Here is a 12793-nt window from a genome sequence, read left to right as displayed (position 1 = left end):
CAGCTTCTGGGAGCAGGGGCCTCGCTCCGCTCGCGTCCTCTTCTCTGGGGAGCTGACGGTGGAAAGGATTGAGTGCCCAGCGCTCTCCCCTAGGGGCACCCTCAGCCGGGTTAGCTGTGTGTGTGGGATGGGGGCTTCTGTTAGAGCTGGGAGCCGGGCCTCCCCGCCAGCCCCTTCTCCCCCTGCTGCTGCCTCCCAAGCCAGAGGAGCGGGCTCTCCCTCCACCCCTCTTAGGCAGGGGCCCTCGGGAGGTCTCTCCCCTCCCGCTCCTCGCCTGTTAGCCCAGCTCCCCTCCTTTACACATCTCCCCCTTTCCTTCTCCTCCCCCCCCCCCAGACTGAGCGGCTGCCCCGCTGCCCGGGGCCGTCCTTCCGTCTGCTCACAGAGGGGGAAGGAGTTGGTGGCGACATTGGCTGAGACCTGCCACCAGCTGCTGCCCCCCCCCCCCCCCCCCGTAGGTGTCTCCTGCCGGGCTATGCATCAGCAGAAGGGGAGGGAGGTCTGGACAGAGGGCGGAGCCTGGTAGCAGCAGCCCCGCTGAATGGAGCGGAGTTTCGCTCGGCTCTGGTGCTGCCGCCGCCGCCACTGCTCCAGCCGCCAGAGCGAGCGGGGGCACGGATGGGCATCGCCCCCTCGGCGGAGCTGTCCCGGTCCCGGCCCCGCTGCTGCCTGCCCCTGCGCGTCCCGGCGGCGAGCCCTGCGAGCGGAGGGACGGTACCGTACCATGTAGAATGCTCCCGGTTCCGAGAGCCAAGCGGCAGCAGCCTCTCCTCTGGCAGATGAATGCAGAGCCCCCACCTCCTCCCTGGATTTGGATGGTCCCGAGTGCGGCTGGGCTCTTCAGGATAGGTGGGGCCGGGGTGGTGCCCCCTCCGCTTCTGCTCTCTTCGCCACATCCTCCCCACCCTGCTCCACTGCTCCAGGGGCTTCCCGGCTGGCAAGTCCCCTGCGAGCCTTTCTTGCCTCTGTCAGTGCCCTCTGCGCCAGATCAGAGCCCTGGTGTGCACCAGTATCCCTTCCTGAATGGGCAGGTAATGAATGCGGTTCCCCTCGCCTCCCTTCCTCCTCCCCATTCTCCCTCTCTCTCTCTTTCCCGATCCGGGTGTCTGACTCCCGAAGTGCTGCTAGAATAGCACAGCCGACTTGATCCACGCAAGTTCGTGCGTGTCATTTTCGGGGCCAGTAAAAGCCACGCTCGTGAGGCGCTGGTTTGGGGCGGAGGGGGGGACGCGGTGATGACTGCCTGTGCAGAAAGCCGAGGGCAGAACTTTTGCCTGCTGTCCAACGCGCGGTGGTGCTGAAGTTACCCCGCACAGCCCCGTTTGTTGCAGACCCACACAGTTTATTGCGCATCCGTTAGTAACTGCACCGTCTGTGTCAGACTTCAATGGCAGGGAGAGACCGCATAAACTATTAATCGGATTCCGTGCATGTGTCTTCGTACTTAAGCCACATACCGTGTTTGTTTCTAACGTATAGAATCGTATAGAACCGCAATCCCTGCCGTCAGACTCGAATGTGCTAAGAGTTAATGTTCTGTAAGTGTCTGGGCCATACAGTTGGTCAATGGTATAACACAGTTTACGAGAGTTCGACTGTAAAAAACTGGGGATTGAGAGAGCAGAGATTGCATTGATTGCGTTGCAAAGAGAACCCTAATGCTGGGACTGAGCAATGAACTGAAGGCTGTCTTTGGTCGGTTTCAGTGTATTTGTTCCAGGAAGAGACATTTATTTTCCGTAGAAAATAATCTTCTTTTATATTTGCTGCGAAAGAGCAGGCTAGGAATAGCGTTTATTACTCTATTTAAATAAGTGATAGATAAAGATATAAGGGTCTTTCATTCAGCCAAGTAATTTAAGCCTGTCTCTCCTTGCTTTAAAACAAAGTTGCCTTGCCATTTTTAATATTGCCCTACTAGAAGAGAGAAGGCAACGATCACCTGAACAGTCCTATTTTTATAATATTTGTGAATGTCCCATAAGGCTTTTCCATATGCATAATATAAATTATAAAAAAATATATAATTGGATGCCGTTGCAACATGTTTTTATGTTGTTGTGTCAGGATGCTGCCACTAGAGGTATTTAATGTCTAGGAACTAGATTTTTTTCCTTAATGTTTAGAAACCTGCAATATTTCTTTCTTAATAAAAGAAGGGGGTGGGGAGCGGCTCATGAATTGGCTCATTAAGGCTTGTCTTGTTCATTCTTTAACCCTCTGATCTTTTCCTATTTGCTATGGAAAAAGCAGGCTGGTAATGAAGGGGCACTCTAACAATATAAGCCATTAAATTCAGTAAATTCAGACGCTAAGATATTTTGAACCATATTAATGTAAGCAATACATCTCGGTGGTGCTTTTTGATGAATGTTTCAATTATTGTAAGGCCACTTAAAATTACTTTTGCTGGTCAGCTTTAATATTCATCTTAAGTTTTAATGTATTAGATATTAATAGCTATGTTAATTTCATAGTAGTTTAGCACTTCTGTTGTATTTTTAATGCTGTTTCACATAAAAGTTTGAACTCTATAATCTTAGATTAATTTCATTTAGAAATTCCCAGTCAAGCATTTTAGCTGTGAATGCCTCTTGGAACTTAGTGATTTGGAAAGAGGGTGAGCAGGAGAAAAAGCTATATGCTCTTGTGTTTAATGGAAGGATAACATCAATTATTTTGAAGTGGGAGGAATTTGATTGAAATGTAGAAATGTTTCTACAATATCAATATATTTGTCCAAAGAATTCAAGAGTCAGGAAATCACACATTCTGCCTTGTCTTTGTTTTGTCCATTGCCTCTGGAGACAGAAACACATACACAATCTTGTATGATGATGTTTTCTATTTATATGTGACTTTTTTTTCCCAGTTCATTGCTGATTAGTAATAGTATTGACTAGGTACTCTAACTCTGAGCCTTCTATTTGCAGATTTCTATAGCAGTTTAGCTTTGAGTGGCACAAAATACATATGAGACTGATACAATATATATATTTTTTAAAACCCAATGTTTAGACTAAAGAGGTTGATACATTAAATTTGCTTGAAATTCACTTTTTTAATACAGTATGTACAGACATTGATTGATTTATTGTAGAATATTTTTCATTTATTTTTTTTTTAAGTGGATGTTTGGAGCTCATTCTCCAGTTATAGGATTTTCACCTTCTTCTAGTGTGGAATTTGTTCCTATCTTCCCACATGTATACACATCTACTATTCCACCTCATGCCAGGAAAAGTTGGAGAGATAAGAGACTACCTAATTGCAAGGTAACTCTGAACTTTACTTGGGACATTTTTATATTAAGAACTTATCATAACAACTGGAAAACATTGAGTTTTGTAAACTGTGAAGGCATGCAGAAGGTCAGCAATCTAGGTCAAGCAAAAATCCTATAGAAAAATTAATGCTATAAAAAGTTGATCAATAAATAGGCTATTTCTGAAGGTATAAATCAGCAGTTCTCTTAAATAGTGAAAAGGACTAAAATAGCTTTAACATTAGTTCTATATTAAGTCAGGTAAAATATGTTTGTACCACCAAAATATGTGGTTTTGGTGTATTTTCCATATTTTGGCTACTTGCAACACCTTGCTATCGACTGCATGTTTATATAAATTTGTTAGAAATGGACTCAGCAGCTGGAATCCTAGCAAAGCTGAAGTCAATGGGAGTTTTGCCATCAACTTCAGTGGAGCCAGGATTTCATGCAGTATTTGCAACCTCAGGACTTGATCCTGCAAACAGCTAGGCATGTATGTAAATTTAAGCATATGAGTAACTATAGGATGGTCTTATCTTTTTTCACCTCCTCCATCTCTCAGCCCTCACTGGAACAACCTTGGGCTACCAAATGTTGTAGATACATTTGTTCTGCCATAGCTGTCTCTGGGGTAGGATTGGCCTTGTTCTTTCATATTGTAGGGTTTGGATTTTTATTTATTTATTTATTGGTAGTACGTCCTAAACTGGATAGTCCCCTTATGAGATTTGTTAGATAACCATGCCCTCCCAATAGTTAGGAAGCATAAATCAATCCAGTTTTATGACTGTTCATGATTTAGGACATGATCTATGGTACAAACATGTATATACCTATGAGAGCTTGAATCAAAGACCTAAAAAACAGGAAAACAATAAGCAATGAAACTATATTATCTTCAACTTCAACATACTTTTTATTTATCCTTGGCAGATATATTTAAATAACGCATTTGCTCTGGATTCAGCATGGATACATCCTGAGGAATCAAGAATCTTCCAGGGACATGAGAAGCCTCTTTTAATGACAAATCAAGTAGCTATGGCTATATCTAGGCCAGCTACTGCCTCAAGGCCTCTTCCCACAGTGGTGTTAACACCTCAGCCCATACCAGGTTAGTAATAAATAATTATGAACACTTTTTTTCACTATCCATTTTCATTCTATTGATCTTATTTTTAATCTAGGTAGTTGCTTCAGTCCTGAATTCTTTTCTCAGGCGAAATTCCCATTTGGGTTGTAACCTTGATAACAAAATCCAGAACAAGAACATTTCACCTTTATTTAAATTTTAAAAAATGATGTGGAAAGAAAAAGTATAAACTTATGGAAAATTAGAACCCAGATTCCTCAGCAACCAGCAATCCCACTCCATTGACCTAGGGTATAGCCAGCCCAATGATGACTTGGTTTATTTTCAAACACACTAGTGAGATTGCTGACATAATATTTAATGTGTAATTTTAACATCAGTTGCTTAGTTTTAGAATTTGATATAGTCTGTGTATAGACAGTTAGTTATTAATAGGGAACACTAATTGATCCATCAGTTCATTAAAACTAACTTATGCAAGATAACATGCATGAAATAAATTCCATTAATCTACATAAATAAGGTATGTTACAGCTGCCGGTGGTATAATAATATATGTGTTACTGCTATGTTTTATACCCAGAAAAGGCCAGAAAATGTACTGCTGAAAAGATGGATGTGACCTTTCGTTAGTATTTTGTTGTATTGATCTAACATACTAGTTGCCCCATAGAAAACACTAATGAACAAATAATTAGAATAAAGATAATTGAAGCACAAATGTAGATACTCAAAGAAAAAAACAAGGTACATTTTAAAACAAATGTCTGTCTTACTGAGATCAAAGCTAATGCCATTTTAAATAATGGCAAAACCATAGCTGTTCTAGCCTTCATTATTATGGAATTGTTCTTATTCTGAAACTGTACTGTAGACATGTAATTTTCTACCTTCTTGTATTTTCTCAATTTTCTGCTACATGTAATGAGGCAACATTCTTTTGGATAATGCAGGGATTCATTATGAGGGGAAAAATCAATTTTCTGTCTGTTTTCCAGACTTTTTTTATTTCAATTATCAATTAATCTTATTCAGCATTTAGGAATTAAGAAGAACAATTCAAATAATTTCTGTATTTCAAAGGTTTTAATAATACTTTACAATAAGCTGCCTTCTGTTCTTGCCACTATTAATTATTGATCAACTCTAGTGCTGTTCAGCTTTCCATAATGGATGATAGGGACCATAAATAAGTATACTGATGGGCAAAACAATTATACTGCTTATGCATCTCTACCTGGATGACTTTTGCTTAATTGGTGTCCCAAAAATGTATGCATTGTTTTGAAGTTTATATCTGTGGCTGGCTGCCATGCTGATGGATGCTTTTATAAATGCCTGATGGAGTGTATTTGGAAGTAAAATACTGGTTCCCACATGCATTGGTGGTCTAGAACTGGTAACATTGTTTTTTTCTTGTTTGTTTTTTTCCGGGTGACTTCTGTCTATAAATACCTCCCAGTAGCAATACACAGAGAGGGCCTAATACTGTAGTGCTAACTTAAATAAAACTCACAATCAACTCATATTAATGTAATTAAATGTAAACTACTGGAGTTAGTCTGCTCCAGCTCCCATTGAAGTCTATAAATGGGATTTTGAAAAATACCAAAATGAATTAGGTGCCTAATTTACATTGACTTTCAATGAGAGTGAGGTGCCTAACATACTTAGGAATAATTGAAATTCCCACCCATTAAAAAATACCTCCCCCCTCCACTCTCTGTGTCTCTGTTACATTTATTTCTATGCATGGGGACTGGAAATGCCATGTTTGCATTTCTTGGAGTTTCTTCATTATTCTTGTATCAAAGGTGGATTGGGACCATCTACCCTAATAGTTGTGGATCCCCCAAGATCCTGGACCATCAACCAGAGGCCTGGACCATCTACACTAAATTTAATTAGGAGTTTTTTCCTGAATAAGGACTACAGGATCGAGTCTACTATTAACACTCAAATAGATACACAGGGCCAATCCTCAGCTGGAATAAATCAGTATAGTTCCACTGACTTCACTGTCTCAGCTCTTGTTCTTGTGCTGTGTGTCTGACAGAAGTCTCCTGATCATGCTGAGTGTCTCCATTACAAATTCACTCTTTCTTCATTTAATTGTGCCATCTTCTTAGCTCTACTTCTCCTTCTTCAGTGAATCCGATACCTACATTTCCAGCCATCTTTGGAGTCTCTCCACAGTCCCTTTCCTGCCTCCCCTATACCATCTCCTTTCTCTGTCTCGGCATGCACCTCCATCTCCTCCAAGTTACTCGTGCGCACAACCTGGGTATCATCTTTGACTGCCATCCCAGGCCCACACATTCAGGCCGTGTCTAAAACATGTTGCTACTTCCTACACAATACCTCTAAAATCCAGCCTTCCATCTCTGCAAACAGCTAAAACTCTCTTCCAAATTGTCATTTCATCTTTTGACTATTGTAACCTCCTCCTATCTGGCTTGGACTACTGCATCTTTGCCCCCCTCAAGTTCACTCAAAATGCTGCTGCCAAGATCATCTGCATGGCTCATTGCTCTGCCCACCTCATGCCATCAGCGCCTTCAGTGGCTCCCTTTTCATCTCCATACCAAACTTAAGCTTTTTGAGTTAAATCCTGTCTCCACTGAAGTCAATGGGAGTTTTGCCATTGATCTCAATAGGGTCAGGATTTCACCTCTTTGTCTTCACTTTTTAAACCCTTCACCCCATTCAACAATGGGGGGAGGGATAGCTCAGTGGTTTGAGCATTGGCCTGCTAAACCCAGGGTTGTGAGTTCAATCCTTGAGGGGGGCACTTAGGGATCTGGGGCAAAATCAGTACTTGGTCCTGCTAGTGAAAGCAGGGGGCTGGACTCAATGACCTCAAGGTCCCTTCCAGTTCTAGGAGATGGGATATCTCCATTAATTTATTTATTTATTTAACAATGCTCCTTTAATAACTTATCATGATGCCAGCTCCTGCCTTTATTTCTGCAATGTTCTCAGCCTTTAGTATCCACCAGTCAGCTTCATTTTCAAATACCTTTGCACTTTCTTCTATTTTGCCCTTTATGCAGAAGGAAAAGTCCCTGATATAATTAAATTTAACATTCCTGTAGGGGAGAAAATTCCAAATAAACTCACCACAATAACTTTTAACTTCAAGAAAGGGCATTACACAAACATGAGGAAGCTAGTTAAATGGAAATTAAAAGGTACAGTCACAAGAGTGAAATGCCTACAAGCTGCATTGAAACTTTTTAAAAAACAGCATAATAGAAACTAAATGTATACCGCCACCAAAAAAACAATAAGAGGATAAAAAAAGAAACAATGGCTAAACAACAGAGTAAAAGAGGCAGTTAGAGACAAAAACACATCAATTAAAAAGTGGAAGTAAAGTCCTTTTGAGGAAAATAGAAAGGAACATAAACTCTGGCGCAAGTCAAGTGTAAAAGTATAATTAGGCAGGGCGAAAAAGCATTTGTAGAGAAACTAGTAAAAGACACAAAAACTAAGTGCATCAGAAACAAGAAATCTGCCAAATAATCAGTGGGACCACTGGACAATTAAGGTGCTAAAGGAGCACTCAAGCAAGACCAGGCAAATTAATTCTTTGTATCGGTCTTCACTGCAGAGGATGTGAGGGACATTCTCAATCTAAGCCATGGTCTTTAGGTGGCAAATCTGAGGAACTGTCCCAGATTGAGGTGTTAATAGGGGAGGATATGGAACAAATTGATAAACAGTAATAAGTCACCAGGACCAGATGGTATTCACTATTGCTTAAATCAGTCTCTGTACCAGGTGACTGGAAGGTAGCTAATGTAGAGTTGATTTCTTTTTTTTAAACTCCAGAGGTGATCCTGGCAATTACAGGCCAGTAAGCCTAACTTCAGTACCTGGCAAATTGGTTGAAACTGTGGTAAAGAACAGAATTATCAGACACATAGATGGATATGATATGTTGGGGAAGAGTCAATTCGGCTTTTCTAAAGGGAAAGTATGCTTCACCTATCTATTAGAATTCTTTGAGGGTATCGACAAATATGGACAGGGTGATTCAGTTGGTATAGTTGTACTTGGACTTTCAGAAAGCCTTTGACAAGGTCAACACTAAAGGCTGTTAAGCAAAGTAAGCAGTCGTGGCATAAGAGGGAAGGTTCTGGTTAAAAGCTAGGAAACAAAGAGTAGGAATAAATGGTCTGCTTTCACAGTGGAGAGAGGCAAATAGCAGAGTCTCCCAAGGATCTGTACAGGAACCAGTGCTGTTCAACATATTCATAAAACCATATGGAAAAAGGAGTAAGCAATGAGCTGGCAATGTTTGCAGTTGATACAAAATTACTCAAGAAAAAGTTAAGCCCAAAGATGATTTTGAAAAGTTACAAAGGGATCTCACTAAATTGTGTGACTGGACAACAAAATGGCAGCTGGAATTCCATAAATGCAAAGTAATGCACACTGAAAAACATAATCCCAGCTATACATGCAAAATGATGGGGTCTAAATTAGCTGTTATCACTCAAGAAAGAGATCTTGGAGTAATAGTGAATAGTTCTCTGAAAACATCTACTTCTTCACACAAAGTACAGAAGAACTCATTGGCAGGGGATGCTGTGAAGGGGAAAAGTGTAACTGGGTTCAAAAAAGAACTAGATAAGTTCATGGAGTATAGGTCCATCAATGGCTGTTAGCCAAGATGGTCAGGGACAGTATCCCGTGCTCTGGGTGTCCCTAAGCATGTGACTGCCAGAAGCTGTGACTGGATGGTGGGTTGGATTACTCAGTAACTGTCCTATTCTGTTCATTCCCTCTCAAGCATCTGGCACTGGCTACTGTCTAAAGATAGGATACTGGATTAGATGGATCCAGTATAGCAGGTCTTATGTTCTTATAATTCATTCATCCCCTGCCTTATTTTCCAATTCCCTTCTTAGAACTCACCTCTGCTGTAATGCCTACAAAACACTGTCTACTGACTATGTCTATTATAGTGATTATTCCTCTTTCCCTTCCTTTCTTTTCTTACTCCCTCATTCTTATTAATTTACCCATTCCTGCCATTCTTTGCCCTCTTTCTACCTTCAATTTAAAAAAAAAAGAAAGAAAAATAACAAAGTTTGCCAATTCTTCACCATATTCATTTGCTTGTATGTCTTCCTTATCCTCAACCCTTCATCTGTTTTGTGTCTTTTAAGCCCTCCAGGATAGACATTTTCATTTAGCTGTAATTTGTACAGCGTCCATCACAGTGGGGCTCCAATCTTATTTAAGGTCTGTGTGTGCTATCACAATAGAAACAATAGATGTTGTCACTGTGGAAATCAATAGCATTCTACTGAAGCCACAAATGTTGTCTAATCTTTCCTGGACTGAACTGTTGGAGCATGCACACAATGAAGAGGTTGAATGTGGGGTGGGGGGTGTGGAAGGGGAATGCAAAGGCCGTGGCTAGTATGGGCTCTTAAAACCTGCTACAAACCTTCTGTTCTCTATATCCTCTCCAGCTGTGGCACACAGCAGAGACTTATATCCACTAGGAAAGCTGCAATGTAGGGACAGCAAATAGTGTTTGCCAACAAGAAATGGGTGTTCGTTTTCTCCACCATTTTGCCCACTCCAGTTGCAGTAGGTGTTAAATCTTGAGCTGCCACATAAAAATGACGTTACAAGTAGGTCTAGTGTTGCTAAAGCCACTCTATAATGCTTTGACTATCAGAAGGGTTGAGCCTTTATTGCATTGCAAATCCTAACTTTTCAGATTACTTGACACAGAACTATAAAAGGAAATGGAAACCCACACCACCTGGAGTCAGATGCTTCAGTTGCAAATTGTGGAAGATGCTGGCCCTACTTAGATCAGAATGGTTTTCTTGGTTTAAAAAAAAAAAAAAAAAAGCCCTGGGAGACTCTTGTCCAGTCAAGCCCATACATTGGATCCATATCAGGAGTCAGTTATTAGTAACAATGTCCTTGTTTCTTCAGTTCAGTGGACATTTTAGAATGAAAAAAGAAAATTCATTATGAATAGGCTTGTGGGATTCAATTTTTGTTTTATAATGTTGATGGATAATATTGATGTTTGTTTTTTTTAAGCATTTTTTTCTTTTTTAAATTTTCACAGTTGTGGGAAACTGGGGGAGGGTGTCAGGCAGTAGGGAGGTCAGACAATTGTTTATTGACAGGAAACCTTGAGATTCAAAAAGTTATAGCTTTATAACCATTAAAACACATTGTCAAGATCACATATCAAAATATACAAAGTAAATAGCCATAAATCAAGCTAATAAGTTCTCAGGCAGTATTTTTCTATCTGTACATTTCTATTATTGATAGAAATATTTGATTTGTGGGTGTACAGTGAAATTGATATTTACTGATAAAAATCTATTTTTTCCTAGCCTAACTATGAAGTGTTGGGGGTTGGTAAATGCTAACACGCATAATTTAGTGCCAACACAAATAATTTGGCAGTTGCACATACTAGGTACTAGAAGGTATTATTTGTTCTGAAGAAAAGTAATCAGTTATTATTCCCAGGGCAGATAAAAATGGATTACAAAACCTTGAATTTATGCACTTACAATTTTATTTATCTAAAGAAAATAATAACACATTATTTTCTCACCCAGAAATGATTGTTTATTTTTTTATTTCCAGCAGACAAAGCACTATCCTGCATCTTATGTTGCGGATATAATGTCTACATCTTTTTGCAAGGAAAATGATTTATATTTTTCTCTACTACATTGTGCAGTCTGCCATATGGAACAAAGTCATGGCTGGTTTGCTATGAGTCGGATGTGCCTGCTTTTCTTTGTATAGCTATCTCTTCCCCGCTTAGGGGGTGAGACAAGCCCAAAGCTGTATGAACACTGGAAGTCTTTCCAGGAGTCTTGAATTAGCTGTCTAAGCTGGCCATGGTCTTCAGAACTGGTTCCATGTGTTGAGTTGAATTATTAGAAATTCCTTGGGATTTTTGTGCGAAATTTTTTGGGGGAGGGAAGGAGGGAGCATGAGGAAAAATATCCCCTATGTTTCATATCATTACTATTAAAATTATTGAAATTGTTTTAATATTTCAAGATGTGTGGTTACAGTTTGTTGGCAGGTTTGCTTTTCAGTCACTGTTTTGCAGGCAATGTTCCTTTTTTTTTTTTTTTTTTTTTAAAGTAGTACACTTTTTATTAGTGTTCAAAAAGGCTTTCCATAGAAATCTTGTTGAACAAGCCTTTCATATAGCATGCTGTGAAGGAGAGATGAGCTATAAATAGAAATGTATCTTCATTATATTAAGACACAGAGTTGCTGCTACTTAAATAGAAGTAATATATTCCATTTTATGAAGTATCCCAAAATACCTGACTGCTGATTACAATCAGTACAGGCAAATATACAAGTAAACTCCAATATATAGCGAGTTACAGTCCCTCATAGCCTGTTAAGAGAGAATGCAGATGCAATGTTGCTAGGTGCCGACACATTGGGCTCTTCTTAAGCAACTGGTCAAACACTCAGCTAGGCTGTCTGGTGACATGTGGAGGGGCTTCAGTTGGTTTGTTGGATAAATGGTGATATAATGTCTCAATCCACCCATCCCACTAGAGCTGGGATGTAGTTCTGGCCACCATTCACTCATATGGACAAGGTTCCCTGGTGAGACTCCCATAATGCATCTAATCATGCGGCTCCCATGATGCACCATGCAGAAGAAATACTTTGTGGGAGATGTCCTCCAAAGAGCCTGGCCCATGAGAGAAAATGGGGGCCAGAACTACCATTTCTATAAGGCAATGTGACTGTAGTTTAATGTTTTTAGAACTGACTTGAGATTAAACATTTTTGATCAGTTCCAAATTTGAAATGTTTTGATATTTGGCTGAACCAACCTGAAATAAAATATTTTGTTTAATTTTCCTAATAGAAAATCAATTATTTTCAGCAAAAGGAAAATATTCCCACAGAAAATTTGTTTTGCAGAAATTGCATTTTCATTTGCAAAATCATTCCAATGGACAATTCCTGACTAGCTCTCCCATCAATACACTGTTGCTCAAAGAAGCAAATCTTCTGCTTCTTTCATCTGCTTGAAGGGAAATATCAAAAGGGATGTCCTTTTTCATATTTTGTAAAGTATGCAGAAGGCTTTAAGATCTTTAGATGGAACATATTAATAATAAATGTTTCCAGCCCCTCCCATAATAAGGTCACTATTATTCCTATTCTAAGACCCTGTCTTCAGTAGGTTATAATTTTACTGATTCTTTTTGAAAAATTTAACTAATATATTTCATCTGTTTCCAAGAACAAACATAGGGAAAATACATTTTTTTGCCCATGTTAAATTCTAGTGACCTTTTCTTTGAACAGTTCTAACACCTCCATGCCTTAGACCATGGACTTGAAATTTGGCAAAGGAGTGTCCTTTGTTTCAGGGGTACACTCTTTCCTGC

General features: G+C 40.0%; 1 protein-coding gene across 1 annotated transcript in view; it reads left to right on the top strand.

The window, feature by feature from the left end:
- The first annotated feature begins 731 nt into the window (after positions 1–731).
- Positions 732–12793, top strand: part of TCERG1L (transcription elongation regulator 1 like) — a 217665-nt gene continuing 205603 nt past the window's right edge. Inside the window, exons 1-3 of the mRNA XM_065408523.1 lie at positions 732–1031; positions 3129–3275; positions 4202–4382. Coding sequence (XP_065264595.1) covers positions 732–1031; positions 3129–3275; positions 4202–4382 — 628 coding nt within the window. The remainder of the gene's footprint in view (positions 1032–3128; positions 3276–4201; positions 4383–12793) is intronic.

The sequence above is a fragment of the Emys orbicularis genome, chromosome 7 (assembly GCF_028017835.1).
Source record: "Emys orbicularis isolate rEmyOrb1 chromosome 7, rEmyOrb1.hap1, whole genome shotgun sequence".
NCBI classification, from domain to species: Eukaryota; Metazoa; Chordata; order Testudines; family Emydidae; genus Emys; species Emys orbicularis.
Note: the sequence above shows the minus strand (reverse complement) of the source record. Positions and strands in the feature narration are given on the sequence as shown.